At 42.7% G+C, this 26,998-nt stretch overlaps 6 protein-coding genes across 6 annotated transcripts; 2 read left to right on the plus strand and 4 right to left on the minus strand.

Annotated features, from left to right (window-relative positions):
• Window positions 1–3,967: 3,967 nt before the first annotated feature.
• Window positions 3,968–5,182, minus strand: MELLADRAFT_115002 (uncharacterized protein; the record flags this gene model as incomplete). Its single annotated transcript, XM_007404826.1, has 2 exons — window positions 3,968–4,539; window positions 4,658–5,182. The coding sequence occupies 2 exons, from the start codon at window positions 5,124–5,126 to the stop codon at window positions 3,968–3,970; spliced, it is 1,041 nt and encodes a 346-aa protein (XP_007404888.1).
• Window positions 5,183–6,911: 1,729 nt separating this feature from the next.
• Window positions 6,912–12,252, plus strand: MELLADRAFT_76432 (uncharacterized protein; the record flags this gene model as incomplete). Its single annotated transcript, XM_007404150.1, has 6 exons — window positions 6,912–6,963; window positions 7,581–7,704; window positions 7,948–9,309; window positions 9,385–9,986; window positions 10,054–10,973; window positions 11,054–12,252. The coding sequence occupies 6 exons, from the start codon at window positions 6,912–6,914 to the stop codon at window positions 11,918–11,920; spliced, it is 3,927 nt and encodes a 1,308-aa protein (XP_007404212.1).
• Window positions 12,253–12,679: 427 nt separating this feature from the next.
• MELLADRAFT_101554 (uncharacterized protein) lies at window positions 12,680–13,717 on the minus strand (the record flags this gene model as incomplete). Its single annotated transcript, XM_007404825.1, has 4 exons — window positions 12,680–12,944; window positions 13,020–13,086; window positions 13,206–13,256; window positions 13,366–13,717. The coding sequence occupies 4 exons, from the start codon at window positions 13,715–13,717 to the stop codon at window positions 12,680–12,682; spliced, it is 735 nt and encodes a 244-aa protein (XP_007404887.1).
• A 1,277-nt stretch (window positions 13,718–14,994) lies between these two features.
• On the plus strand, window positions 14,995–16,914 carry MELLADRAFT_88907 (family 5 glycoside hydrolase; the record flags this gene model as incomplete). Its single annotated transcript, XM_007404151.1, has 9 exons — window positions 14,995–15,239; window positions 15,310–15,419; window positions 15,501–15,556; window positions 15,634–15,693; window positions 15,765–15,795; window positions 15,872–15,982; window positions 16,078–16,152; window positions 16,242–16,777; window positions 16,858–16,914. The coding sequence occupies 9 exons, from the start codon at window positions 14,995–14,997 to the stop codon at window positions 16,912–16,914; spliced, it is 1,281 nt and encodes a 426-aa protein (XP_007404213.1).
• A 682-nt stretch (window positions 16,915–17,596) lies between these two features.
• On the minus strand, window positions 17,597–21,676 carry MELLADRAFT_46519 (uncharacterized protein; the record flags this gene model as incomplete). The annotated part of the gene is made up of 11 exons (XM_007404824.1): window positions 17,597–17,839; window positions 17,923–18,049; window positions 18,121–18,226; window positions 18,292–18,550; window positions 18,641–19,098; window positions 19,163–19,587; window positions 19,666–19,768; window positions 19,858–20,303; window positions 20,368–20,679; window positions 20,752–21,400; window positions 21,449–21,676. The coding sequence occupies 11 exons, from the start codon at window positions 21,674–21,676 to the stop codon at window positions 17,779–17,781; spliced, it is 3,174 nt and encodes a 1,057-aa protein (XP_007404886.1).
• Window positions 21,677–22,465: 789 nt separating this feature from the next.
• MELLADRAFT_88909 (uncharacterized protein) lies at window positions 22,466–25,870 on the minus strand (the record flags this gene model as incomplete). The annotated part of the gene is made up of 7 exons (XM_007404823.1): window positions 22,466–24,232; window positions 24,341–24,698; window positions 24,763–25,085; window positions 25,158–25,346; window positions 25,424–25,602; window positions 25,660–25,779; window positions 25,864–25,870. 7 exons carry the CDS (start codon window positions 25,868–25,870, stop codon window positions 22,466–22,468), a joined length of 2,943 nt encoding a protein of 980 aa, XP_007404885.1.
• Window positions 25,871–26,998: the final 1,128 nt, after the last annotated feature.

A 26,998-nucleotide genomic window follows, 5' to 3' on the forward strand; every position in this document is an offset into this window, starting at 1 on the left:
GAGAGGTGGTGCTCTTATCAATTGATGAATTTGATTTGTATTCAGTATCTGATTTGGTTGCAGAATTGGAATATTGAGTGCTTTCAGGATCCGGTGCGAGAGAGGGAGATTCCCCGCCTTGGCCAAGCCAATTAGCCATAAACATGTTATTTTTACCAATAGCCTTGTCTCTTGCAAGCTTGTAGTTATGCTTAGTTGACTGTGGAAGTGGACGTGGTTTAAGTTTTTTTGTAATTGGGTCCATCATTGGTCGTTTATAGTGTTTGAGATTGTGACCGGAATGGTGTTGACGTTTCCCAAGTGTTGGCTTTGAAGGGCAAGGTTGGAGAAAAACCGGATATAACACACTCTGTATAAGCACTTGATCACATGCATCGTCATCGTCAGAGTCTCCAATGCCACCAACAATAAATTGTGTAATATCAGAAGGTTCTAATTCATCGTCTTCATCTTCATAAGTATGATGTATCTGAACCCAGTGTGTCTCAGCTTGATTTTCAGGTGGAATTAGAGGTAGTGGATTCTCAAAAGGTTCCAAGGGGTCATCTTTGTCTTCTTGAGTAAGGTCTATTTGAAGTTGATGTTGTTTAGCTTGATCTTTGGGTAATATTGGAGGTGATATTGGAGGTGATGCTTTGGAGTCCTCTTCTGCCTTGCGCTGGAGTTTCCATCGACGTTTTTGGGCTCGGGAAGCACGATTAGCCATAATCAAAATGAATTTTTCAATTATTAGAGACTAACAGAGGTGAAAACTGGGAAAATTGTGAGACCTTGGTCCCTCTTGGGGACAAAACGGCCCTAAAAAAGGCTGGAAAAATATGTGGCTATTTGGGCTGGGGCCGCTCTCTGTGTGTGGTTGAGCTTCTCCTTTACCAACTGTAGAATTGTCAAAATGATATTTGCCAACCTTGACCACCCTAACATGATTGCTTGTTCTTCCGTGTGTTTGTCCTGAGGCACCTTTTTCAGTATCTTACCTTGGAAAGACTTTTGGGTCTTGTAACATTATTTCACACTCAGCATTCAATAAAATGGTGGTCAAGGGTGTCATCAAGCTTGAAACAGCTTGTCTTGCCTATACACATGATCAAGATTTTTTAGTACTGAGCATAAAGAGTTTTTTGAATTGATTGAGCTCCTTTCTTATCAATGTGAGTCATTCTCTTGATACTATGGCAAGGGATGCAACTCATTGAATTAAATTCTGGTAATATAGATTTCAGAAATCATTGGACCATAAAAGGATTGATTGTCATCCATCAATATGTAATAGCCAGAAACACCAATGCTTATCTCTGTCTACCATTCACCATCATCCTATGTCTCTTCAACACCATTTATGTCAGCCCTTGAAGTTTTGCAGAGCAAAAGCCAAAAAGACTCCAGAAGAATACACCAATGGAGAAATAATGATAATTAATCAAATAACAATTGCATCTCCATGTCTAGTATCAAAGACAGAAAAGCCCCTTCCACTTCTTGTAATAACCTCACAACTTACATCTGAGTATCAGAGACAAACAATTACATCTTCATGTCCAGTTTCAAAGACAGACAAGATATCTTTCATTCCTTATCATAAACTCACACCTTATGTCTAAAAGACAAAAGTATCAAAAACAAGTAATCATAATCATAATCATGAATCATGAAAATAAGCATACTTACACAGAGAACCAAGAATTACACCAAAGAATAAGTAAGCCTGAGACTCAAGCAAGAAACCTGGTATTTGTACCAGGTTTTTGAAAGTGTAAAGATTAAACAATCAGCTTGCCAAAAGTGTAAACAGTCCAAACTTATCAAACATTGTAGAACCAGATTCATCTTGAGCCACAGGCTGACCCTTCACAGACTCAGAAAGACTAGCCATAACCACAAGCTGGCCTACTGAGACCAGGAAGTACAAGTGCCAACCACAAGCTGACCTACCAAGACCAGGAAGTCCAAGTGGTAACCACAAGCACATGGCCTACCAAGAACAAAGAATATAAATGGAATAAACCCTCCTTACTACAGAGATGACTCACCTTCTTTTCCCCTTCCAGTTCTTGACTATCCTAGAAGCCAACTGCTGTTTTCAGTTCCTCTTCCTAGAGTAAACACATGGCTAGAATCATCTTTGAAGGAAATGTCCAAAAAACCCTCTTTTTTAACTGACAAAAAGACTTAACCAATTCTTGACTTTGAAAAACCCCTATTGTAGGTAATTCCTTGCTTTCCAGTCAATTCTATGGAAAAACTCCTCACTACTCCTAGAAATAGGGTACTTATTCCTTGGTCACATACCACTGGTTTTGCAATGTCTAGTTGACAGGAAGTTGACAGGATCCCTGTTGTTTTTCTCAAGCACAGGCTATCCTCAGGATACAATCCTTTGAAAATCACCTGGATTATCATCTTACCATTCAATTCTGTAACTTTATAGTGAGTAGCAGTCCCACCACCATACTCCTCTCTTACAGTCCTTGGAAGATTTTGATGTGTGTTGTTCTTTCCCTTGCAGGTTAAGAGAACTGCATTGCTATAGATCTTACGGACACAGTAATACATTTGTCAGGACATGAAAGTAAGCAAACTAGACCAATTCCCTTGGTTTCTAATAGCCACCCTGACACTTTATGATGTCCCCCTTACATTCATCTGTACTGCAGTTAAATACAACAACCTGATAAAAAAATCACAAATCCTGTGATTGTAGAATGCTCAGAAGTCCATCACACCTTGAGCCTCAAGTCATGGTTCAATTGTTTATAAACCAGGTGCACATTTCATTTTCAACTCCAATTGGTATTTTGGCTTTTTGCTTGCTTATATCAAGAAGTTAGATTGGACAACTTGAGTTGATTGTTGTCAAGTAGATAAAGACTAGCACAAGAGAGGTGAAGATAAGCTGCCATACCCCAAACAAAGTATGATGTCCCACATCACTTAAGGAGGTGAATTTATAAGTGAGCATGCTGAAGGAGATTACACTGCCACAGTATCCCAGTCATTTAATCATTGTCCACCAAATTATGACCTTTCTTTGAGGAATTGGCTATATGTCCAGAACATCTATGATCAATTAGACATCAAAACTGCATGGTATATGTCAACTTGTCTTTGGGATGAACAGTTTGGCCCACCTTTGCAAGCTTACAGTTGATTTCTCTTGATTAACAGCCTCACTCAGAATTGCCAGTGTCACAGGAGGTTGATTGAGGGGTGCTGATGGATGTTTTTGTGGAGGTTACCATGCTAATTTGGACATTTGTCTTGTATATATTCCATGATTGTCTTTGATTCATAAATTAATGAGTTTTAAATCACTTGGGAAGTGGGCAAGCCATGCTTCTCAGGGTCCTGAGAGTCACAAACCAAAGTGCTAAATAGCATCACATGGGTGAATTGGCTAGGATGGTTGTGTCCCTGGAACTAAATAATTTCCATGCCGCAGACATGAAAACTTATCCAGTGTGAGGGTATTCAATATTGAAAATGGAGTTGGAAATGGTGAAGTGGACTTTTGTTGATGCCAGAGTAGTTTTTGTAGTTTGTCTGTGTATTGTGTCCTATTTGGTAGGTTGAAATTGATGTACACAAGGCCAGCATGAATTGCAAGAGGTACATCAGGCCAGACAAAAGTCGTACACGCAGTGCTGTCTTTTCCAATGGATCATGAAATGCTGGAATCAATCTGACAGCCAAGTTAAGCTTGCCTAAGCGATGATTGGCATAGCAGTGTGACAGTAGGTATGATGGGAATATACCATATATGTACCCCCCCATCTCTAAACAAGACCACCTCTCGTCATCATCACAAGAAATCGCACCTGTGGAAAATGTTCACTGGATCGGTTTTCGCGGAGAATCAGACGTAAGGGTTCTTCCTGAGATATTATCTTTGGGTATCGAATCTGGCGGTTCTTGACATGGCGTGATGCTCCATCAGGATATGAACTCTATTTGGAGATGATACAGACGTTCAAGAGACATATTTTGGCTCAATGACCTGAGTAATCTTCTTGCAGATCTGTCCGAGAATTTTCGAGCTGGGGACCTCGGCGTACCGCCGAATCAAGTCCCAATTGACATGCTGAGTTTCTTGTGTTTGTGACACGTCACTACCATCTCGAGGCTCTTTGTTTGGATCTGTCCACATCGCCTGATCCATCAACTTCATAAACTCCACGTCGATCGGAACCTTGCCGAGAAACGTCAGAGGAGCGGTGTCGGCGGAGGAACCATCTAGTTTTGCCTTGGCCGACACTTGAGCACAGAATGCTTCACCACCCCCACCACCAAATACATGTTGAATCTCCTTACAATGGGGACATAGATATCCGCTCATGTTCTCGATCAGGCCGATAACCGTCAGACCAGTTTTACGTGCAAAGTCGAGTTCTTTGGACACGTCTGCTAGAGAGACTGCTTGCGGAGTAGTCACCAAGACGGAAGACAAGGTTGGTAGTCTTGCATTCGGTGAATCTGAGGACGAACGTGCGATGAGGGCGGGTGCCAGCTGTTCGAGTAGTGAGATGTGCTCGTCGGATGTACCTGCAAAAAGAATACGATCAATCAGTTTCTGATAATTGAAATTGGATTTGGCGACACATAAAGGCTCATCCTTTCTTGTCTCAAGACTAGCGAGGGAATGGTCAAAAGAGTAACCGACCGGGCGGTGTGTCCACGATCAACCAATCTAATTCGCCCCATTGTACGTCCACTAGAAACTGGCGAATCATTGCATTCTTCTTCGGCCCTCTCCATACAACGCTGTCTTGAGGATTCTTTAGCAGGAATCCAATACTCATGCATTTCAGGAGACCATCCGAGGCAACCGCATCCTCGTTGTTGGCTTGTAGATCCTTGGCAAGATCGACTTGAACGGGAATCCATCCATCGTTGGATTGAAAGACTGACCGACCCTGGAGTCCCAGCATGCGAGGAATGGATGGCCCAGTGAGATCGATATCCAGAAGTCCGACACGTACACCAGGCCGCGAGTGCAATAAAGAAAGTGCGATTTGTACTGAGACTGATGACTTTCCAACTCCACCTTTGCCGGAGAGGACAAGTAGGATATGTCGAATGTTTGTCAGCCTTCGACTCAGAGCTGCATCAGGTGTAGGTCCGGCTTCCATTTGGATCTGCTGAGGGGCACTCTGAAGATGGTTGAGGATTGATTGGCGAACAAATTGAGTCCAAAAAACATTAAGTGAACAATGAAGCTCATCGCTGTCACGAAGATTGTATTTATTGTGCCTTCAAAAATTCTGCGGGCGAAACCGGGGTGTAATTAATGATACTACACAGACGCCCCGAGGCGGACTCGAGGTAGGAGTCCGTCTCGGGTCTGATACATCATCTTCTGACGCTGACTTTTAGCCCCGCTGTGGCCAATCAAATTTACCACTGTACTGCATCAAGGCCTCCATCTCACTTTGATGCTTTGTGATTCTCTTTGGCAGCTATGCTTGTGCAGATATATTGAATGTTCTGATTAACTTTCAAGAAAGCATTGTGTAACAAAGGGGTGGGTTGAACCTAAAGTGTGCCTGTAGAGCCCAACCTGATGAGAAATAACATTTTAAAAAACTCCTTATGACAGACAAAGCTACACCTGAAATGCTTCTGGCATACACCCCGAGGTTCAACTGCCAGCTTGGCATATATATCTTTTCTCAAGAACAAATTTCAGAGACCCAGATTACCCAGAGGTGGCTCAATGACCCATACAGATAAGCCTCAGACTGCTTCGAAAGACTTGCAACAAGCACAAGATGTTTTCCTCATAACCTATCATACCACAAATGTACATGAAAATATAGCATGATTTTTCTTCAATTCCAGAAGAATAGGTAACAAAAGTGGTGAGTACTGTATACAAGATATCATGGACAACTGATGAAGAAATCAAATTAGCACTAGTACTTTCTTGGTGAGGGAAATGAAGGGTTTATGGGGAAAGTCTAAAAACATGAGGAAATAAAGAAGGAGAACTGCAGTCACAGGAGTCGGACAGTAGCACAAGAATGTCTATTTATGATTCATTTTATATGGATGAACAAGCTACTTAATCAAGGAGACAGTGTATTTCTTGTTACATGTAGCTTGAGAGCCTCCCTTGAAGCCATTTCAGATATTTCATCCCCCCAAACCCTAAGATTCAGCAAATAACAAGTACTCAAAAGAGCCTTAGTCTACAAACACTTCTCCTCCTGCTTCTTTCTACCAGAAGGTTCCTTCAACTTATCTCTCCAGGACTTGTACCAGATTGCTCAATACCTTTGCCGTTTCCATGTAATAAAGACAACCCTCTGAAGAGAAATACAAGACCCTTGTTGATTATCCTTGCTGTTTTTGTAAGAGGTCTCAGTGCAATGCAAGGCAATTAGTGAGAGGCAAAATCACCATTGGAAAGGGAGATGACTCAAGGGGGTGTGCTGAACAAAAGCAAGAGAGGTCCATTAACAATTTCTTATTGAGCCAACTACCAGTTGCCAGGCCAGGCATGTAAACTTCCAACAGCAGAGTTCTGCTTCTCATGACCAGATACTCAGAGCCAGAAGGGTTTCAGAGACCCCAGAACAGTTGAACTTGAGGGTTGGGGGAAGCCACACACTTACAAGATGTCATATGTTAAAATATATACAGCAAAGGATGTGATTGTTTGTTGTAGTGGCCAAGACCCCTCTGCAATTTTGTTTGATCTCTTGATATGCAGATACAGTGGCAGTGAATGACATTTGATAAACTTGGTACCTCAATCATGTGGCAATCTTTACATGGTACAAAGCGTGTAGGGCCATTCTCAAAGCTTATGAGGAAGGGGTTTGTTCAATGACACAGGAATGCTGTTCATGGCACAGCTGGATAAGATGTTTTCTTCAAAGAAACCCTTTTCATACTCTGTACTTTACCCAATGATGTGTTCAGCTACCGAGGGCTCTTCAATCATTCTTGAATTGCCAATTGCATGTGAGTAGGTGTACTCGAGTGTTACCTTCGTCCTATCAAGCGAGCTACCTACACGTCAAGTGAGATTTGTTGGGTACTTTCCCTGATTGGATCTTCGGGAATACAACCAATGTATCCTGCCAGTGCTGAGGATGTGGTGTTGAGAATTGTATGACGCTGCAATGAATTTTTGATAATTTACTGCAAAAATTTCGATTGGCTGAGTCTGAGTATCAGTTTGAATGTGAGACTCTCAAAATTTCAATCGGGCTGTCTTTTCTTTTCTTTCTTTTTTTTGATTTTTCTCTTTGAAGTCGATCGAAAGCCAAGTTCTTTGACTTCACCTTGGCTACCTACGTTGTTTGTACTCATCGCCGCCTCCCGTCTCCACGGGTTGGTTTGCTCTCCTCTTCGGTCGTCTCCTCAGCCTATTTCTCATTCAAGCGGCCGATCATCTCCTCACTAATGTCCAAACGTAATCTTTCATCTACTTCGCTTCTCAATCAAGCTACTCAATCACCTCCTTCGAATCATCGACTCAGTTCACCACTACCACCTTCCTCATTTCTTCCGACTCACCTAAAAAATATGGCCGATCAATCTAATTGGCGTGCGGGTCCCTCCTCGGATAATCTTAGACCATCTTCAAATTTGGGTGTCGATCAAAACCGTTACCAGCCCAATTCCAGGCGAGGAGCAGGCCGCTCACGAGGTGCTCGCGCTCATCCTCATCCATCTCGCTCACTACGACCCAATCTCCCGGTCCGTGAAGCTCCGCTCTGCAATTCAGAATACGTCCATTCTCTTTGGTCTGGCTCTTCTGCTCCACGTAAACAGTGGCTTTCAAACCCAAAAGGTGTCATCAATAATTTTATTCAAGCGCGTACTCAGGAGCCACCTAATTATGTTGCCGAGCAGGTCATGGTTCCCGGCTCTACCGTACCAGTTTTCAGGCAAGAATTTCTCATTCTTTCCTTCAAAATTCATTCATTGGTGTACATTCAGTCTGACATATCGTTCCTTACCTAATATCACGATCCGTCTCTCGAATTCAATTGGCGATACACTTCAAAGAGTCACTGTTGTAGCTGATACCGGCACCAATATTATTGGAACTGGCGATGACCCATCTAAAAAGGAAGCGGAAAAACTAGCGGCCCTCTCTGCCTGTTTTCAACTTGGCTCTCAAAATCTCTTTGATAACAACAACCTTCCTATCGATCCGGTTTCGACTCGTACTTCTTCTCACGCTCTTTCGGATGGAACCGCTCTTACGTTAGATAAAGCTAGAGCTTATATGGATTTCTATTGTCGCAAGTTTCGTTTCGGAAAACCTGATATCACCTACGAAAACTTACGAAACCCTAAAGGACGCGAATCTTGGTCCGCCACCCTGTTTGTGAGTGGAAGACGGATCGGAATGGGGGTGTCTCGTGCTAAGAAGGATGCTTCCAATGAAGCTTATAAAGACACGGTAGTCTACTTATCCGAATGCGACCCTGAACTTTGGGCAGAATTTCAATCTAGCAGTGAAGCTCAGAATGCACATGTTGGCACGGTACCGGACGTTGTCTTCAGACTGAGTAACGAGATGGATGATGATCTTCGTGATCTAGTTAGATCCTCAAGAGAAAGCGAACTATATCGTCGCGCCAAAGTCATGTTGGAAAGTGCTCGTGGTTCACGCTTATTGGTGGAACAAACTCTTGTACGGTCAAATACACGACGTTCAAACCCTTCACTGTCAGATAAGGCACGGCAGGACGCTCTGACGGCTAAATCCGAGGTGCTTTCAGATCGTCTAGGTCAGTATCAAACGGATGACAAACGCCACGTAGTGGCCTTACGCGAACAGCGGACTGCTCTTCCTGTTACGGCCCATGCTTCTTTGGTACTTTCTGCACTAGCCACCAACCCTGTCACGATCTTGATGGCAGCGACGGGTTCAGGAAAAACTACACAAGTCCCTCAGCTCATTTTGGATTCAGCTACGATGCGAGGCAATGGCGCAAAGTGTAATATAATCTGTACCCAGCCCCGCCGAATTGCTGCCATCAGTGTTGCACAAAGGGTAGCAAATGAGAGAAATGAGCAATTAGGTGAATCGGTTGGTTATCAAGTACGATTCGAAGCTAAACCTCCGACGCCCGATGGGAGTATACTTTTTTGCACCACTGGAGTCTTCCTCAGACGATTACAAAATGACATGGAGAGCGCTGATGGAGCTTTCCTGGACCCGATCACTCATGTCGTCGTCGATGAGGTTCATGAGCGTGATATCGATACCGATTTACTGCTGTTTTGTCTTCGCAAAGTCCTGAAAGACCGAAAAGAAAAGGGCAAACCAGAAATCAAAGTTCTATTGATGTGTGTCCACTCATTTTCTACCTGAACGATGTCTCATTCAGCTTTGAGAACTAATGAGCTCTATTTCTACCCCAGGTCTGCCACAGTCGATCCTTCGTTGTTTGAGAAGTACTTTGCTGATTCGAAGACGGAGAAGCTGGCTCCTGTTATATCTGTTCCTGGTCGCTCGTTTCCTGTTGAAAAACACTACCTTGAAGAACTGAACGGTCAACTAGTCAAACTCGCGCTTCCCCAAAACCGAGGTGGCTGGGTATGGAACGACGAAAAAGTTCGTAAATACATGCACCGCGAACTACAGGAACCCTTAGACATAGATCCACACAGCGGAAAAGTTCAACGTGATAGTGATGACCTCGAGATGCCTTATGCACTGATTGCTTTGGTCGTAGCGTGGGTTTTGTCAAAATCGACAGATGGACATGTTCTCGTTTTCTTGCCTGGTTGGGATGAAATCAAAGGAGTTCAGAATATCTTGTTAGATAATGTTCAATTCCCTCTACTCGGCTTGAACTTCAATGACTCCAGTCGTTTCGAAGTACACGTCTTACACTCTGCTATTCCTGTGGTCGATCAACAAAAAGTCTTCACACCACCAAGTGAAGGTGTCCGGAGAATTATACTTTCCACCAACATTGCCGAAACGTCTGTCACGATTCCCGATGTGGTATTTGTGGTCGGTAAGTATGTTTCTTTCTCTTCACTCTCCAAGACTTTCACTGATTTGTTTGTTGCGCATCTTGATAGACACTGGAAAAATCAAAGAAAAACGATTTGACCCTGAGCGACATCTTTCATCGCTTGTGACAGCTTGGGTAGGCACTTCTAATCTCAATCAGCGTGCCGGAAGAGCTGGACGTCACAGAGCGGGAGACTACTACGGCCTATTAAGTCGCAGGAGATATGAAGCTCTCAATATTCATTCGACCGTCGAGATGAAGAGGACAGACTTGAGTAATTTGGTAATGCATGTAAAGGCATTGAATTTTCCTAATATGGAAGCTGAAGATGTATTGGATCAAACAATCGAGCCTCCTGAAAGAGAACGAGTATCTGCAGCCATGTCCCACCTTCAAACCATTGGCGCATTGGACAGATTTAAAGATCTTACTGCTCTTGGTCGAGTTTTGCTTCAACTTCCGGTGGAAGCTCAAATAGGAAAACTATTATTGCTAGGCTCATTCTTCAAATGTCTTGAACCGGCTCTCAATCTTGCTGCTATCTTAACCAACAGAGATCCTTTCCTCTCCCCACCATCAGCCAAGACAGAGGCCGATCGAATCAAATCATCTTGGGCTCCCTTTGCCTTTCGATCAGATCCTCTAGCCTGTTTAGCTGCTTTCACGGCATGGTCTCAGTTTCAAGATAGAAATGAAACTCAGCGTGCCTATCGATTTGCTAATGAGAACTTTTTATCGAAACCCACCTTGGGCCAAATTTCACAAGTCAAAACTCACTTGCTTTCTTCATTACGACGTGCTGGTGTGCTCGCCATTAGTGGAGGTGGTGAATCCAATAATCGACACCGACACCAGGTTGGTATACCTCCGCAATTAAATAAAAATTCGGATAGCTTGCCATTGCTGGCTGCTTTGATTGCAGTGGCTGTCGCGCCGAACTTTGCGGTCAGAAAGAGCACCAAAGTCATGGCCACAGAAAAGGATCGGGTGCGTGTTTCTTTTTGCTCTGGGAGATTTTGACAAGCTGATCCTGAACATGATTTCTTTGAACTAACAAAACCTTGTAGACGTGTTTCATCAACCTCTCGAGTGTAAACTCTCATAAGAAAGAAGCAGCAGCAGCGGATGATATTCCGCTACAAAATGAACGCCAACTCTTTGCCTTTGGTGAAAAAAGTTTATCACTTCCTCGACCAGGCGAGAAGGGACAAGGTCAAATGTCATTGAGGTCAACAACCAGACTTGACCCACTTGGTTACATGCTCTTCGGAGCCCGTCGACTGCAGGCTTATCCACGAGGACTTCAATGTGATGGTTGGCTTCCGATAACTGGCAATGAAGGTGCACTGGATGATGTTGAAAGGCTAAAGGAGGTACTTGATGCGTCACTCTTACGAGTTTTCGACGGTCTACAAGCTCAAATCTTTCGCAAACATCAACCCAAGATCGTCCACCAAACTATTGCTAAAAATTCAGCGCGTAATGTGGCACCCAATCCTGATTCAGCTGCTAACAGTGTTTCAGATGAGGTAGGAGAAGACGAAGAGGAAGATAAACCTGAAGAAGAAGTCCCACCACCAGAAGTAAAAGAGCTAACTTCAGATGAGATTAAAGATTTAGAAAAATTGACTGAAGGGGTTGTCTCACTCCTCAATCGATACTCAGAGGAACGATTAGCAGCTGATTCTTCACGTGCACCTAGTCGACCTGACAGTCGAGCTAACTTTAATAATTATCAATCTGGAAGTAATCATTCTACTAGACCTCCTAGTCGATTAACAGAAAGGATCGGACCACCAAATCATTCTACTGGTGTACCTTCTGCACTTGCACCTGGTGGTATGATGAGAGCTTGGGGTAACACTCCTGGACCATCTCACAGTGGCACGCCGGGCATCAGTCGTGCAAACAGTCAAGTAGGAAGTTGGAGATGATTGAAAGGGAACTTTCTTTCTTTTTAGCTGACACCTAAGATTCAACTTTTAGCTTTTGTTGACTTTAAAAGGAATTCACAAATCATGGATTTCGAAAACAGTCTAAGAGTTCCGATGTTTTTTTCGATACTCGACATTTGTTTTTCCCTTTTTTTGTTGATAATTTTTTCTTTCGCAGCATATGATTCCTAATGAATAATAGATAGATATGATTCAATTCACCGTGTAATCTTTACCTCTTTTTTCGTGTTTTTTTTCAATTCTAAAATATTGATATCATCATGATGGCCTTTATCCACCGAACGAGATGCAACAGAGCTAAACTTATACATAAATACAACTCTGCAAGTGAGGGAAGCCAAACCGATTTCAACTTGAATAAAGTAATAATGAGTCATCATGACTCATGAGTCCTCATCCGAGGCAAATTCCCGATGACTAGGATGCGGTTGGATTCATTTTTTCCATTACCTCTGAACGTCAATAAAGTATAAACTGGTCTACTTTCACCGTCAACATGGTGCCCTTGAGTAAAACATAACGTCAGAAGATCAGCCCTGCCGTCTCTACGTCATTAACCAGATTCATGTACCAGGTTCACATTTGTACCAAGCCTATTTCTATTTCGAATTTTGTTTCAATTTTAGGAAGCTTGGAACACTGATTATGGAAAGGATGAGATGCAAATAAATAAAAAAGTGGAAATTCAACTTATCATTGAGATGTTTTTAATAATCCGGGTGAAGATGACATAAGAACTTACTCTTCACTTATCTTGGAAGGAAGTGCTAAATCACTTATCCAAATAGGAACCATTCCTCCGGCATCACTTTGAATAATCATCTTCCATTTGATTCGTTTTCTTTCAAGTTGATTATTATCATTAGAAGTCAGAATCTCTTCTTTGACTTCTTCAATGCTGATGTATTTTCCTCGGGTATGACCTGTTTGGAATGGATGAAGAATTGGTAAGGAGATTATTAAGAAAGATCTCGGACCAGTTGGATCTGGAGTCGTCTCCTGGCTTGAAGATGTCAAGATTGATTAGTTGTACCCTTTTCAACATCGTTGTTTTTATTTTAGAATGTCTTCAACTTACGTAAGGATCAGAAAGACGAAATCTCTATCAGTCATTGGGAATGCTAACTTATAGCATGTCCGCCAGACTTTATTCCATTAAAGGTTTTCAGACCGCAATCAATCAAAATTTTAGGACACGAAATCAGTTTCATTGACATCCTATGAGGAAGATTTGATAAATTATCAAAATGTACTTCTTACTTACTCTCTGCGCTTCCTTGTTTAATGACTTGAAGTTTGTGTGCGCTCTCACAACCTAGTTATTTCACCCAAACAAATCGTAGAGTTAAAGACTACTTCAGCTTGTCACTCATCACTTCCACTTGATATATGATGCGATCAAGAATGACCAAATCCAGACTGACTTTCAATATATTTGACCTCGTTCTCAGTATGATTCATAAACAAGTTATCATAAAACATATCCCATCCGATCCCATCCAAATCATTTTCAAGGGAAGAGTTTTGATCCAAAATGTTATGATAACTTTCTCGAAGATGCCATTTGAATTTCTCACCGGAAAATTGATGACTTTTGGTCGTTACAATCCCATTTTGATAAACTTTTCCAGTTTTCCACGTATCAGTTGAATCAATCTTAGCTTGAGCTTCTGAGACAATCTTTGATATGAAGGCTTTCAGTTCGGTTTCTTCTGTTGGTATATCTTTTGGGTTCAGAGTTGAAAGAGAAGTGAAGGTTGAAAGTGATGACGTCATGGTTTTGAATGTCATCGGTCAGGATGGGCTTTTGTGAATGGATTTGAGGTTTTAAAGGTGGTCACTTTCCTTTTAAGGTACCTACTACAATATAAAAATATGAACTTCATTCACAACAAAGCATCACAACGCCACGATTCCCACTTGCTATGATGTCGATTGCAGGATGCAGGACCTTGAAGGTCTGCCATACAGGCATCTTGGAGGAGCTTGGACTGGAGTTTATCGATTTGGAATTCAGCGCCCAGTCACCACGTTACATCTCTTGAGATCGCTCGAATATTTGGGTTGCAGCAAGTCCTCGACCTGATAATGATTCTATCATCAACGGGGCTAAATCAAGCTTGATGTCTATCTTGCAGTTGGATTTATGGCGCGGTCCTCCTGATCAGACTTTTGATGTTCGCAAAGAATGGTTGTCAGGATTGATTGACCATTTTGTGGCTTCTTCAAGGAACAGAGCTCAAATCTTCACTATTGAATTCATCTAGATTCATCAGACTCGTTTTTGATCAAGACGAAAATCAAAATTCGGAAGTGGGCTGCTCGACCACCCTGTTGAAGTTCTCGCCTGATAAAGATCACGAAGCCAATAAGGCAAAATTATGATCAGTTGCAGAATATGTAGGAGAAGCTACAAGCAAAGTTCCAATTGCTGTTTCTTGTCGTCAGTGAAATTCAGTATCGAGAAAACATAAAGACAAGCCATTGCGGTGTGCTGACGTTGAATCGAAAACACAGCCAGCGCGGCCAAGTACATCATGAGGTCAACATTGGACTTTCGCAAAAAGCCAGGAACCTGTTCTTGATCTGGTGTTCAAAACATCTTCTCAAATCGAATCCAACGCACGCGTATCAACAGTCGTCATGAGATTGGTACAGCTTCAATCTCCTTGTTGCAAGACCCTGATCTAGTGTGTCAAGGGTCTTTCAGTTTAGTGTACCTTATATTTGCTATGAAGTGTGCAGGAACCTTTCTTTGCTGTCCAGGAGTTGTCGACCTTTCAGCCAATTCGCATCTCAAAGAAAATCTTGATTCCTACTTAATCTTTATACTGTGAGCAAAGCTCTGATTGAAGGTCATAACCATCAGTCTTGTACCAAATCATTTTCGCTCGCCATACAGCCACCGCCACTAATACTTTTCGACTCACCTACTACAAGCTATGTTATTCTGGGCCGCTTTGTTCTTCAGTTTCAAGGTTACCTTTTCAACCCAGTCATTGCACTCAAATGCTCACCAAACTCGACATCATGTTGCACGCGCTCACACTGACATGGTCCCCATCCACGTTGATCTACGTACTCGAGGTTTGGATTCAGTGGAAGAGACTACCTCGACAAGCTATGCGTGTGACGAGGAGGATGAGCCTATCAACCCCGGATTTGATTACGGTAAAGAAAAAATACGAGGTGTCAACATAGGCGGATGGCTCGTAACGGAATCCTGGCTTACACCATCCTTATACCGTACTGGAGATAGCAGAATAATTGATGAATATACCTTTGGTCAATATTTAGGGTACGGAAGGTCAACTTTTCACTTGTTTGAAAATTAAGATGACTAATTTTGACAATTATATATTCAAAAGACGAGAAGAAGCAACCAAACGTTTACGTGCGCATTGGGATTCATTTTACAACGAATCTGATTTCCAAAGGATCAAATCATATGGTCTTAATCATGTCCGTATCCCTATCGGTCAGTCTTCACAAATCTCTCTTCTTGCGCTTGTGTGGTAGTCACATAAGGAACCCGAGCTGAATGCTTTTCACAATTCAGGATATTGGGCTTTTGACATCTCAGATGGAGAGCCCTACGTTCAAGGACAGTATGAGGTAAACCAACCCCATCTAGCGTTCGAAATTATCTCCCTGAATATTGAGTCACAGGTGCTGACGACTTTTTGTTTCAGTACCTCAAACAAGCAGTTGAATGGGCAAGACGATCAGGTCTTAAGGTCATGATTGATTTGGTGAGGAACACATAGATCTCCAAATGAAAGAGTTTCAGCATTATATGCTGAAAATTTCATCAATGGCTCAGCACGGCGCTCCTGGTTCACAGAACGGTTTTGGTAAGGGCTGAGAAATGACATGTAGAAGTTTCTGCAGTTGATCTATAAATACTGATGTCTTTCGTGATTATTGTAGACAATTCCGGGCGCAAAGGACCAATAGATTGGGCAACTGACCCAAAGAATATCCTTCGTACAAAACAAACGCTTACTGTGATTGCCAAAGAGTTTTCTCAACCTAAATATGGTAGGAGTTCATTTATATTTTACGTAACACAAATATTGGATCATTGATTAAATAAATTTGAATGTTGTATCTGATATAGCGGGAACAGTCACCAGTGTCACTCAATGAGCCGGCTGGATTTGCTATGGATGGTAATATGACACTGAATGCTGCCAAACAATATTTTTACGGTATGTGCTAATCTCATAAAATGTGAAGTGTCTTGAATCTCTCACAAAGCACTCGAATTTTTACTTCGTTATGAAAATATTTTTGGTAGACGGATACAGCATCGTACGACACCCGAATGAAGAAGGTCCCCAGTCTGATTTACTCTATGTGGTACATGACGCATTCCAACCAATTGAAACCTGGTCAGACTCTTTTGCTAAACCAAAGTATCAAGGAGTTGCTTTAGATACACATATCTACACAATCTTTGATAACAAATCTCTTCAAATGAGTGATGATGAACGAGTGGCTACTTATTGTCGTATGGCTGACGGATTAGAAAAGAGTAATTCAGCGATTTTAACATTTGTTGGAGAATTTGCACCTAGTCCTACAGATTGTGCAAATAGTATCAATCATCAGCCAATTGGATCACGATACGATGGTACTTTCAATGGTTCTCAACGTATTGGATCTTGCGTAGGAAAAAGTGGATCTAGTGAAACTTTTTCAGAAGAATATAAGAACAGTTTGGGAAGATTCTTTGAAGTGCAAACAACTGTTTATGAAAAATCCTCAGGATGGATCATGTGGACTTTTAAAGCTGAGAATGCGGATGATGGTACTTATGACGCTGGAGTGAAGGTCAGTCAGATTTATCTTCACTTGAAAATCACACTATTTTGACCAATTTTTCATCGATCTTTATTTAATTTTGTGAATAGGGTGGCTGGATACCCAAGGATCCAGGATTTAAAGCTCATGGGAACCAATGTGGATAGTTGAAACATTTATTGGTGTTTTACACGCTTGTATATATCATTTATAACCCTTGACAATAATTATAACGTAGTCTGTTATGTATCTCCACATATGATATGTTCTATGACGCAGGAATTTGATTGATAAAGCTTTCTAATAGATTTTTCATTGATATAAATTTACCACTTGATGATCCTTTCCAAGAAATGTACAACACTTGAATCCAAAATAATTCCTCTCGGCATGGACTCAAACCTCTGATACCTGACTATTGCACACATTCTCCACAGGTGCACCCTGAGTGTCTGAGTGTCGTCAACTCATCTGAATAATCAATCATCACTTTATTTGCATCTCAATTCACAAATGTGTCATAGAGTTTATAGTCTTTGAAACAAGTTGAGGTAGCAATTGAATTTTCAAAACTCAAGGTATCCACTCCAAGTTTGATTTGATTGATTTTCAAGTATTTCTGAACCTAGTTTTTAGATGAAAAAAATTGTTGGAAGGGGATCTGAGTAAGAGGTAATCAGGACTGTGAAGAATAAGTGAAAAATCAAAGCCCTGCGATGCTTCTTAACAGCATCTTCATCTGTAGGAAGATTTGGGCTATCTCTTGACATACAGAATCAAAATTATGGATCTATGGGTCTGAAAGTATGCGTTGAGGTAGGTACATAGTGAGAGCAGGTGAGACGATTTACATATGCGATTGAATCTCCGCATCTCAAATCATTCAGTCTTTGTTCGACATTTCTGGAATTATCACGTTGTTCACTTTTTATTCATAGAGATCTTCTAACAATGCTAGCTCGATCGCAAGAAATCAATCTCGTATACAGTCCAATCATTTGAGGAAAAATACAATACAATTCAAACGTAATCTACTCTGGTAGTTGTTCTGCTTTACGCACTTGGGTTTGTTTGGGAAGTTTTTTCTTACCACTACGTACAAACATTATCAAAAACACAAGTCAATCAATATGTCTCACCACGTGTTTTTGTTGTTGAGAAAACAAATCACTTACAAGACCTCTAGATCAGCTTCCTTGAAGAAATGTGGAGCAGCTTGAAGTAACCATTCTGGTTTGTTGATCTCCATAACTTGTCTTGCATATTCTTTGCTGGTCAAAACCAGCTCATAGAATAAAATCACTACAGAAGAATGCATCGGATCAGTCGCGTCTACTTCATGCCTCCGTAGTATCTAAAATCATTAGACTTACTTCGAGGTGGTGGCTGGGCTTGGAAACAGCTTGATGACGGGTGAATATAAACTGATTGGTTCGATTTCAAAGTCCTGTACGCGTCACCTCCTTTACTGAGCCGGGCCTATAAAAAGGGAAAGAGTCAAACTCAAAGACTAAGGCAAGCGTAGAAACAAACAGGCTACGAACGGTGTTCATGAAATAACCACCTAGTAAACTTTTCTGAATTGGCTCTATTGACCCTGTGGCATTAGATTCGGGCAAGATTTCGACCCGTTCGCATAAAGCAGCAAGTTGATCTCGAATATCGCGGACTCGATTCAGGGACTTGATCTGAACATAGTTCTCATATGACCATGAGATAGACCAGTTTGTCTCCTTCCATTGATCAAACACATTCAATAACGTGAAGTGGTCTCCACCTGGTTGAACGAAGTTCAGTCGAGCCCTGGATTATATCAACCAAGGCGTCAATAATCATTACTATATCAAATCAAGACCAACACTGAGCAGAGATCTATCAGCCAGAAGAACTTACCGGTCCGCGTGTAGTTTCTTATCTTTAGGTCGGTAAAATATTGAACTACTCTCCGAAAGCATAGACACAATGGAAAGAACTTCCTCAGTGCATTTATGTTTTTCACTTTCTAAAATGGCTTTAGATAACATAGGGTCCATCGGGAATTCTGCCATTTTTCGACCAATCTTGGTTAATTCACCGCGATCATTGAACGCTCCAAGTGCATAGAGCAAATCCAAAGCCCGGATCAAAGTATCACCAGGAGGTGGATCTAAGAAATCGAAGCCGATCAGATCATTGATCCCGAGTGACTTGAGTAGTAAAACTACGTTGGCTAAATTTGTTCGTTGGATCTCAGGCACGGTGTCTTCATCCAATTCCTTCATGTAAGCTGATTTAGTGTATAGTCGGAAGCACTTGCCGGGAGCCACACGACCTGCTCTACCTGCACGTTGATTTGCTGCAGCACGGGAACACTAAAAGATGTACATTGGCAACAATTCATCAAGGTTCTCATATGTTGATATGAGTGGGACTTACGGGAACGACCACTAGAGATTCCATACCCGTCCGAGGATTGTATGAATTCTGTTTAACAAAGCCTGGATCGATTACGTACACCACTCCGTCTATGGTGATAGATGTCTCAGCAATATTGGTAGCAAGTACCACTTTTCGAGCTTTATCAGGTGTAGGTTCAAAGATCTTGGCCTGCATTTCGGTGGGTAAGTTAGCATAAATTGGACAAATGACTAGTTCTCCAATCTTGTTTCCTAATGCTCGAGCCGTTTCTTCCAAGTTTTCATGAGCAGCTTCAATTTCATCTTGACCAGTAAAAAACACCAAGATGTCACCCTTGGGTTGTGTCGTGTGAATTTGGAAAACAGTGGTGACAGCGGCGTGTAGATAATTTGCTTCAGGACTCGGAGTGTATAAGATATCAACTGGGTACATTCTTCCAGGAACTAAGCAGATAGACGGAAAAAGTGTAGAGATGTGAACATCTGATATTGATCAAACAAATTGAAATCCCTCAGACTGACTATTGAAAATCGGCGCATCATCAAAGTATTCCGAAAACTTGGCAGCATTCATGGTAGCACTGGATATCAGAAGCCGGAAATCAGGACGAAACCGAGCAATGTCCTGTAACGATGAGGCGTGAACGAAGCGTCAGTGAAGTTGTGATTGATGAAATAAAAACGACATATACGACAGAATGACTTGCATTATACCTTGACCAAGCCCAGCAAGATATCAGTACTCAGCGTACGCTCATGGGCTTCATCAATAATCATGGCGTTATAACCCGCAAGATCAGGCTCTGTCATGAATTCTCTTAGTAGCATCCCATCTGTCATATATTTGATGACTGTCTTGGGGGAAGTGCAGTCTTCGAAACGGATAGAATACCCAACCGCGTCTCCTACCCGTACCCCCATTTCCTCTGCTACTCTTGCTGCCACCGACATGGCTGCCACTCTTCGTGGTTGTGTACAACCTATCTTACCACCATCTTTCGTGTAGCCGGCCTCGTGAAGATATTGAGGCAGCTGGGTAGTTTTTCCAGACCCAGTTTCCCCAACCACAATCATCACTTGATACTCTGCAACAGCTTCGAGCAACCGATCTCGCCATTCATATACCGGGAGAGATTTTCGTACTTCATCTATAGACTTGGCTGTATGCAGAATGAAACGTGAGCAAGTGAAAGTGAAATATCTCCACGTAGACAATGAACTTACCTCGCTTTTCTGCCGCATCAATCTGTGCTTGTAGAGCTGCATCTTTGGCACTCAGAGTACCACCTATTCTGGAATCATTGTCTGTCAAGAAGGCAATGGTCGCACTCTCATCGAAAACAAATTCATAGTCTTCGACAAGAGATGGTCGATCGAGTGCACCGTAGTTAGTGGTAGCATTTTGAGTTTGAATAGCTTCATATCGATCAACGTCTGTCACAAATTCGTCGGCTGGTCGTTTGCTTTCTTCGTAACGCTTGTACAGAGCATCATGTTTTTTCTTCTTGTCTAACCTTCCTTGTTCGGTGATGTAATCTAAGGATGATGATCGGACAAGTGTCAATTCAATCAGCTCACGGTTAACTATTCAAAGCTTTTAATTGTCACCTTCGGGCATCATATATCCATCGTATCCATCATCGATTCCCATCCGTTCTTGAGCGAGTCGCAGTACTTCTTTTTTCTTATTCAATTCCCTGATTTCCCGTTGAGTCATCACAACACCCTTGAAATCAGCTTCTTCATCCATAATCTCTTGTTTAAGTAATTCAATTTGTTGTAATTCTCGCTTGCTCAAGTATTCCTGTCGAGCTCTTTTCCTAACTTCAGGCATGGCAGCTTGACGAGCTTCTTCATCGTTTTCGAGATTCCTTCGTCGGATTTGATCAGCTGTTAATTTAGATGTTTTATCTTCTACGATTTTTTTCGTTTTATCTCGATCTTTAGCTTTCAATCGTTCAGCAAATTCATCTCTTTCACGCGCATCTTCTAATCTTTCTCTTTCTATTCTTTCTGCTTCAGTTTCTTTTTCCATTTCATCTTCAAGTCCAGATTTATTGGAATCAATCGATCTTCTTCGTTTCTTAGTTGCTCGATCTTCTTCTTCACTTTCCCATCCATTTTTATCTGATTGAGTCTTCTTCTTCAAAGTCCCTTTATCTTTCTTTTGTTTCTTAATTTCTACTCTCTCTTCCGGTTGTTCATCTAAAACAAGTGTGAATTTTTGTTTTTGCAGTGCCTTTGCCTCGATTTCAGACTTCTTGCGCGCCGCTTCTGCTGCCTCCTTCTTTGCTTGTTTACCGACACTTTTGGATGAAGAAGCTCGCGGTACACGATTGAAAAGCTCGTTTGCAAAATATTCCGTTTCAGCTGTTGAGCTGAGTCCGACGTGAGTTAAGGATGTGATGAGTCCACTTGGAGTAGTAGCAGTACTTGCTGTCTTGATCATGTAATCTACCATCGCACTATCCGACATCTCGAACAATCGCAAGATGCTATCGCTGACCCATTGTCGCAGTTTCGATGAGCTCATATTGCCTAAACAGCTGAGAAGCTTACTAAAGATGAGTGGAAAGGCTTAGACGATGAAGGTTGTTTTTGTTGTGACGATATAAATAAAAGTAGTTTGATCGGTTGGTAACCTGAGTTTCAGTCAGAATCAACACATCGGCTTATCTAGAAACTACAGTTCATAATACAGTGTTTTTACGTGTGCCCAATTGTACGAAACAGATTTTATTTACACAGTTTTCATGGTCAACACATTTTGTATGAAGACTGTTTCCATGCAGGTAAATGGACGATCGCAAAATTCTCGCGCCCCATAGGATAGGATAGGGGGGGATAGGATAGGATTCAGGATCCTTGGGTTCCATCTTTTTGTCTTCTCTTTTTGTCTCGTCTCTTTGTTTGTCTTTGTTTTGCTATCCTTTCATCTACAACAAATTTACCTCAAGAATCTACCGTGAAAGTGTCTTTCCCCCCAGAACACGTCTCTTTGTCTGGACTGTCAAGAAAATCTCACTTTTGTCCAAGTATTCCTTGAGAATGAGAATTCATCCTCATATATTATGAGCTTGTAGCGCACTATTTAGAAATATTAGAAGAGCTCTGGTCAATTATCTGTATAAGTTTCAATCAGCGATGAAAGTTTGTATCTTGGATAGTATCAATTTAGCAGGTCCCTATTTTTACTTAGAAGATGAATGAAATTCTAAAACTGGCAGGTTGGCTACAGACCCATACTGCATTGAAGATTGATGCCCGAGAAATATATACAACGTAACAATATATGCATAATACCTCTTGAAGACAAAACCGTTCAAGTCCGTTCATCTGCTCCCACATATCCTATGTAGGCTTTGAGCCTCCTTGCTTCGAGTGACTCAAAACCTTTGACCGCTCTGACTACATCCAAACATTCTTTTGCGACCTGACTCGCTTTTATAGAATCCTCCATACCATAATGATAGATGTTTGCCATTGCTCCCATTATCGTCCCTCGCTCTTCACTTAGTCTTTCGTCATCTAGGCGGACAAGAGAGAGTTCGGCGCGTCGAATGAGTTCCTCGTAGATCAATCCACTCTCCTTTGCCAATTCCTCAAAATCGATCCTCTCATCATCAGCGCTTAGAGAGGAGGGCATCAAGAAGAATTTGTTGAAAAGAGTTTCATCGGCCCCCAGCAAGGTGCGACGATCATCACTAGCCGTTTGAGCCTCCGAAGATGCCCAAGTGCAAGCTCTACAATCGCATTCAAATCCCCACTTTTCCTTAAGTTTCCCAACTCGATCAGCCCTCGGTATAAGATGGTGGATATATGACACCGTGATCTCCTCGTCGGCTTGGATTTCGCGTACAGCGCATAAGTTGAGAGTAAAGCTGGACGCGTCAAAGTGCCATCGACTATTGGGTGCGCAATCGTGATTGCATCGTGAGATGGTGGGATAGACAGCAGAGTATGTGTATGGAGATGTGTCTTGTTCGGATGTATTGCCAAGCTCAAGGCAAATTTCATTATTCCAGATTTTTGAAACAATCGGATGTTCATCTCCATTGGAACTCAAAGCGGATAATGCAAGTTGATTGACAAAAGGCATTTGATCAAAAATCGCGAAATGGACCTGATCAAGGGTACGTTGGTTCAGACACTCCAATCGCTCGGGCAATATCATAGCTGGTCGTTCTCCGATTATCAGCTCTCCAGTCTTGATTTGACGAGAAGCAAGCACTCCCATTCCTTTCGATGTGATTGGCGCGATGCGATAGGCAGGTGAAGACGGAGTCGGAATGGCGCGAGCCTTTGAGGAAAGCCTCTGAGCCGCCTCGAGATGTCTAGGATAGGCCAAGATGGCAGTCTGCCCAACAGGCGCAGAGATAAAAGTCAAGGTCGAAAGTACCAAGTCAGAAGGCGACAGCCCAACGATGTGGTCCTCGGCAGTCCGATACAGTCTAGTGACCAATTTCTCGGCTTGTCGACGGGTGAGTCGGGGTCGTTCAGTCTGTATTAACCTAAAGGGACACAATAGATCTACATCGGCTTTTTCTTCCACAAGTTCAACCTGTCCTTTCGCCGTGCCGTCTATCTTTGCTGAACGAGCGCCGAATTGGATGGCTCGTTTTTCCAGCTTACTCGCCTGACGTAATCCAAGGCTTTGAGCCAAATACCGAAGCAATAACTTATCGCCTATTCCACGTCCCAGATCAGGATCGCATTTCAAATGAACCGGAATTCTAGCCAAACTATGAACAACGGTAGAGTCGAGGAAAGGATACCTGACTTCACGCCCATGATGGCCGATAATTCGATCATCTCGCCCAAGATTGCGAGTAGAGATTCGATCCAAGTCTAGTTGAAGTTCATCAATGAGGCCTGTCCAATTGGGAGGTTCGGGGGACGAAAAGGCCGCCCGATGACGGGAATAGCCACCTAACAACTCGTCTGCCCCAAGTCCGGACAGGAAAACCCGAGCAGGCGAGCGATATGCTTCAACACAGACCGAGCGGTCGTTTCCGTCGGTTAGATCAGGTGAATGTAGAAGATATGTTCCGATCCCACGGGCTGCAAAATACAAAGCTGCAGCAATACTCTACCAGCAAGTATATAATCAACCCCAAGAGTGTTTTAGTGACCATTTGTACTGGCAGGGGGATCGTGTATACTCATGAGAACAAGAAAACTCAAAAAGACATCTTACAAGATCCATCACTGTGAAATTGGGTTTCATCAGTTGAATGATTTGAGCTTTGTGGGTAAAATATTCGGATATTGTTACATCGACCTTGACAAATCTCCATAGCCGGTTTGGAGCCAGTTTACATAGTTCTATCCACGAGCTCTCGCCAGTTTTACGATCAGGAACAGCAAATACGTCATGTATGGCACCTTCTGTGCGCTGAGAAAGATTTGATAGAGACCGAGGATTTTCAAAAGCAACATTGATGAGGTCTATGGATTCGTGCGGAGGGATGTGTTGATGAGCCAAGAGCGCCAAGGTCGTGCAATCTAGACCACCCGAAAACAGGACGGAAACACTGGCTTCCGTGTCATAATTCCTATTGAAAGAATTCAGTGAGGGACTAGGTAAGCGGTACTGGATACCAGGAAGGACATACACACCTATAGATCTGAGATATACTTGCCACTCGTCTTCTTACAGCATCTCCAAGAGATTCCTTGAATGCCTCACAAGCGTCCGTCATACTTAGTGGCAAAGTATCTTTTATGAGATCCGAGAGGCTGATTCGGTCTTGATCGGCTGGGGGATTTCGGCACAGGATCGGTTTCGGGATCTGGCGTGCGACAGGAATGATCTCCAATGAATCAAGTTTTGTGGATAATTCGACCAGGAAGATGCTTTCTGCCAAGACCTCCAAACTCCCTGGGAGATCCTGGCCATTGAGATGAGACGCGATGACAATTGGGTCACCTGCGATGTCGGACTGTGATCAGTGCGGGTTCAGCGTTGCGGCCACAAGAAGTGGATCAGTGATATGATGAATGTGAGACCTCACCTGAGCTATCATTAGTGATCGGCGACCAAGTGGATCTCTTCCATACCAAAGTTGATTTCTGGCCGCGTCATAGTAAACAAACGCGTATGGTCCTTCAATATTTTGCAGGACCTCAGGGACATTGACGTTGCGATCACGACATTCAAGTTTTTCAAACAATATTTCACCATCGTTCATAGAAGCGTCCACCTAGTGAGAACGTAGATGCAGGATACCCTCAGTGAATCTTGACATAATAGCACTGGTGTATGTTCACTTGCACTCACCGATAAACCTTCGAATATTTCACCGTTCCAAAGAAATATACTTCCGGTTTGCCCCTTCATGGGTTGGACCGTCACAGATGATCCGCGTAAATGAAGCACAGATCCGAAGAATTGTAGGTCCAGGTTAAAATCATCTGACAGTTCTGATACGACACGGGTCTCGGATTGGACATCTGGACCTAGGCAAGCAAATTCGTTGAGTGTCCATTATTGCGATCGAGTGGATCTAGTAGTACCTCGCGGTCCAATTGCCCGTCTGACGCATTCGCAGATCAGTTCCAACGGTCTGCCGTGATCATCGTGAGAAAAGTTACTCGGACTCTGCTTCGGTGTGCGTTGAATGATAACGCCGATTCCTGTTGATAATGGGTTCAATAAGAACAAAGCGTTGTTTCAGTTTATTTCTGCTTGACGAAGAAAAAGGATGAAAAGTCACTCACCACACATGACGAAGAAAATATTGGATCTGCAACAATGCGGTCGCCTTGAACCAAAAAATATCATACCAGATCCGACCGTATGTAGCTCCCGCGGGGCACTCGGGAAAGTGGTCCCGCCGAACAGCGACACGGCATCTCACGGAATGCTTCCGTCTTCATGCTTCTGGAATGGAATCAAGCTTGAAGCAAAATTATGCGGCATCGGAAAGCTCCCATGGAACCATCTAACGAGAAATCACGGGAAGTTGGTTGATGCACACTCCAAAAAGTGACTTTTTGAGGCCTTTGATACCAATTTCGTTGGTAACATCCGACGGTTTCGCCTTGATTTGGGCAGTTTTAACCCTTTTCTGCTGGTAACACCGCGGGAATCAACTGGTTTGAAACCCGATTGAGAGGAATTTCGGTGTCCGGGTTCAAAATTTCCTCGAATCGTGAATCTTGTTCACAACTCGTTCACATTATGTTTGCCGATTCCCCTCGGGCTGTACTCTGTACTCGGCTGGCCCCGTGTATGTACAGTCACATCATACAGCAACATCCCCTTTCACCATTCCTCACCTTCATCCTCATTCTTCAAGCCTCGATCAACCAAAGAAAAAGCAGTTCAGCGGGAACATGATCAGCGGTGAGATATGTAGTCAAACGGTTGGAATCACAGGTTTTGCAAGTGCTGTGTAAGTGTATGTATTGTAGTCTACTCAAGGGAAATCGGCGAACGTAATGCTAACGAGTTGTGAACGAGTTTCACGATTCGAGGAAATTTCGAACCCGGACACCGAAATTCTGCTCAATCGGGTTTCAAACCAGTTGATTCCCGCGGTGTAACATGCTGATTTTCACGGTTTCACCTCCGTGACATGCCGTTTGATACTGAATTGATACCTGTATTGGGGTTTTTGTCAGTAAGTTTTTTTCTGTTTTTTCCAGAGTTTGCTGATTGATACATCTTTTGTCGGCAACATAGCCAAAATCTTGACCCCCAATTGATACCATCTTTGTCGGATGGTTCCATATAAGGGGCTTTCCAGGGTCCTGTCTTACTAAACCCCCATGCAAGCCTGAAGTCTGCCACAAGCGCAAAGATCTAGCGCCAAGAATGCAGGTGTGGGTATGAGTGAACCCAGCCCATACC

The sequence above is a fragment of the Melampsora larici-populina genome (genome assembly GCF_000204055.1).
Source record: "Melampsora larici-populina 98AG31 unplaced genomic scaffold MELLAscaffold_2, whole genome shotgun sequence".
In the NCBI taxonomy this organism is placed as follows: Eukaryota; Fungi; Basidiomycota; class Pucciniomycetes; order Pucciniales; family Melampsoraceae; genus Melampsora; species Melampsora laricis-populina.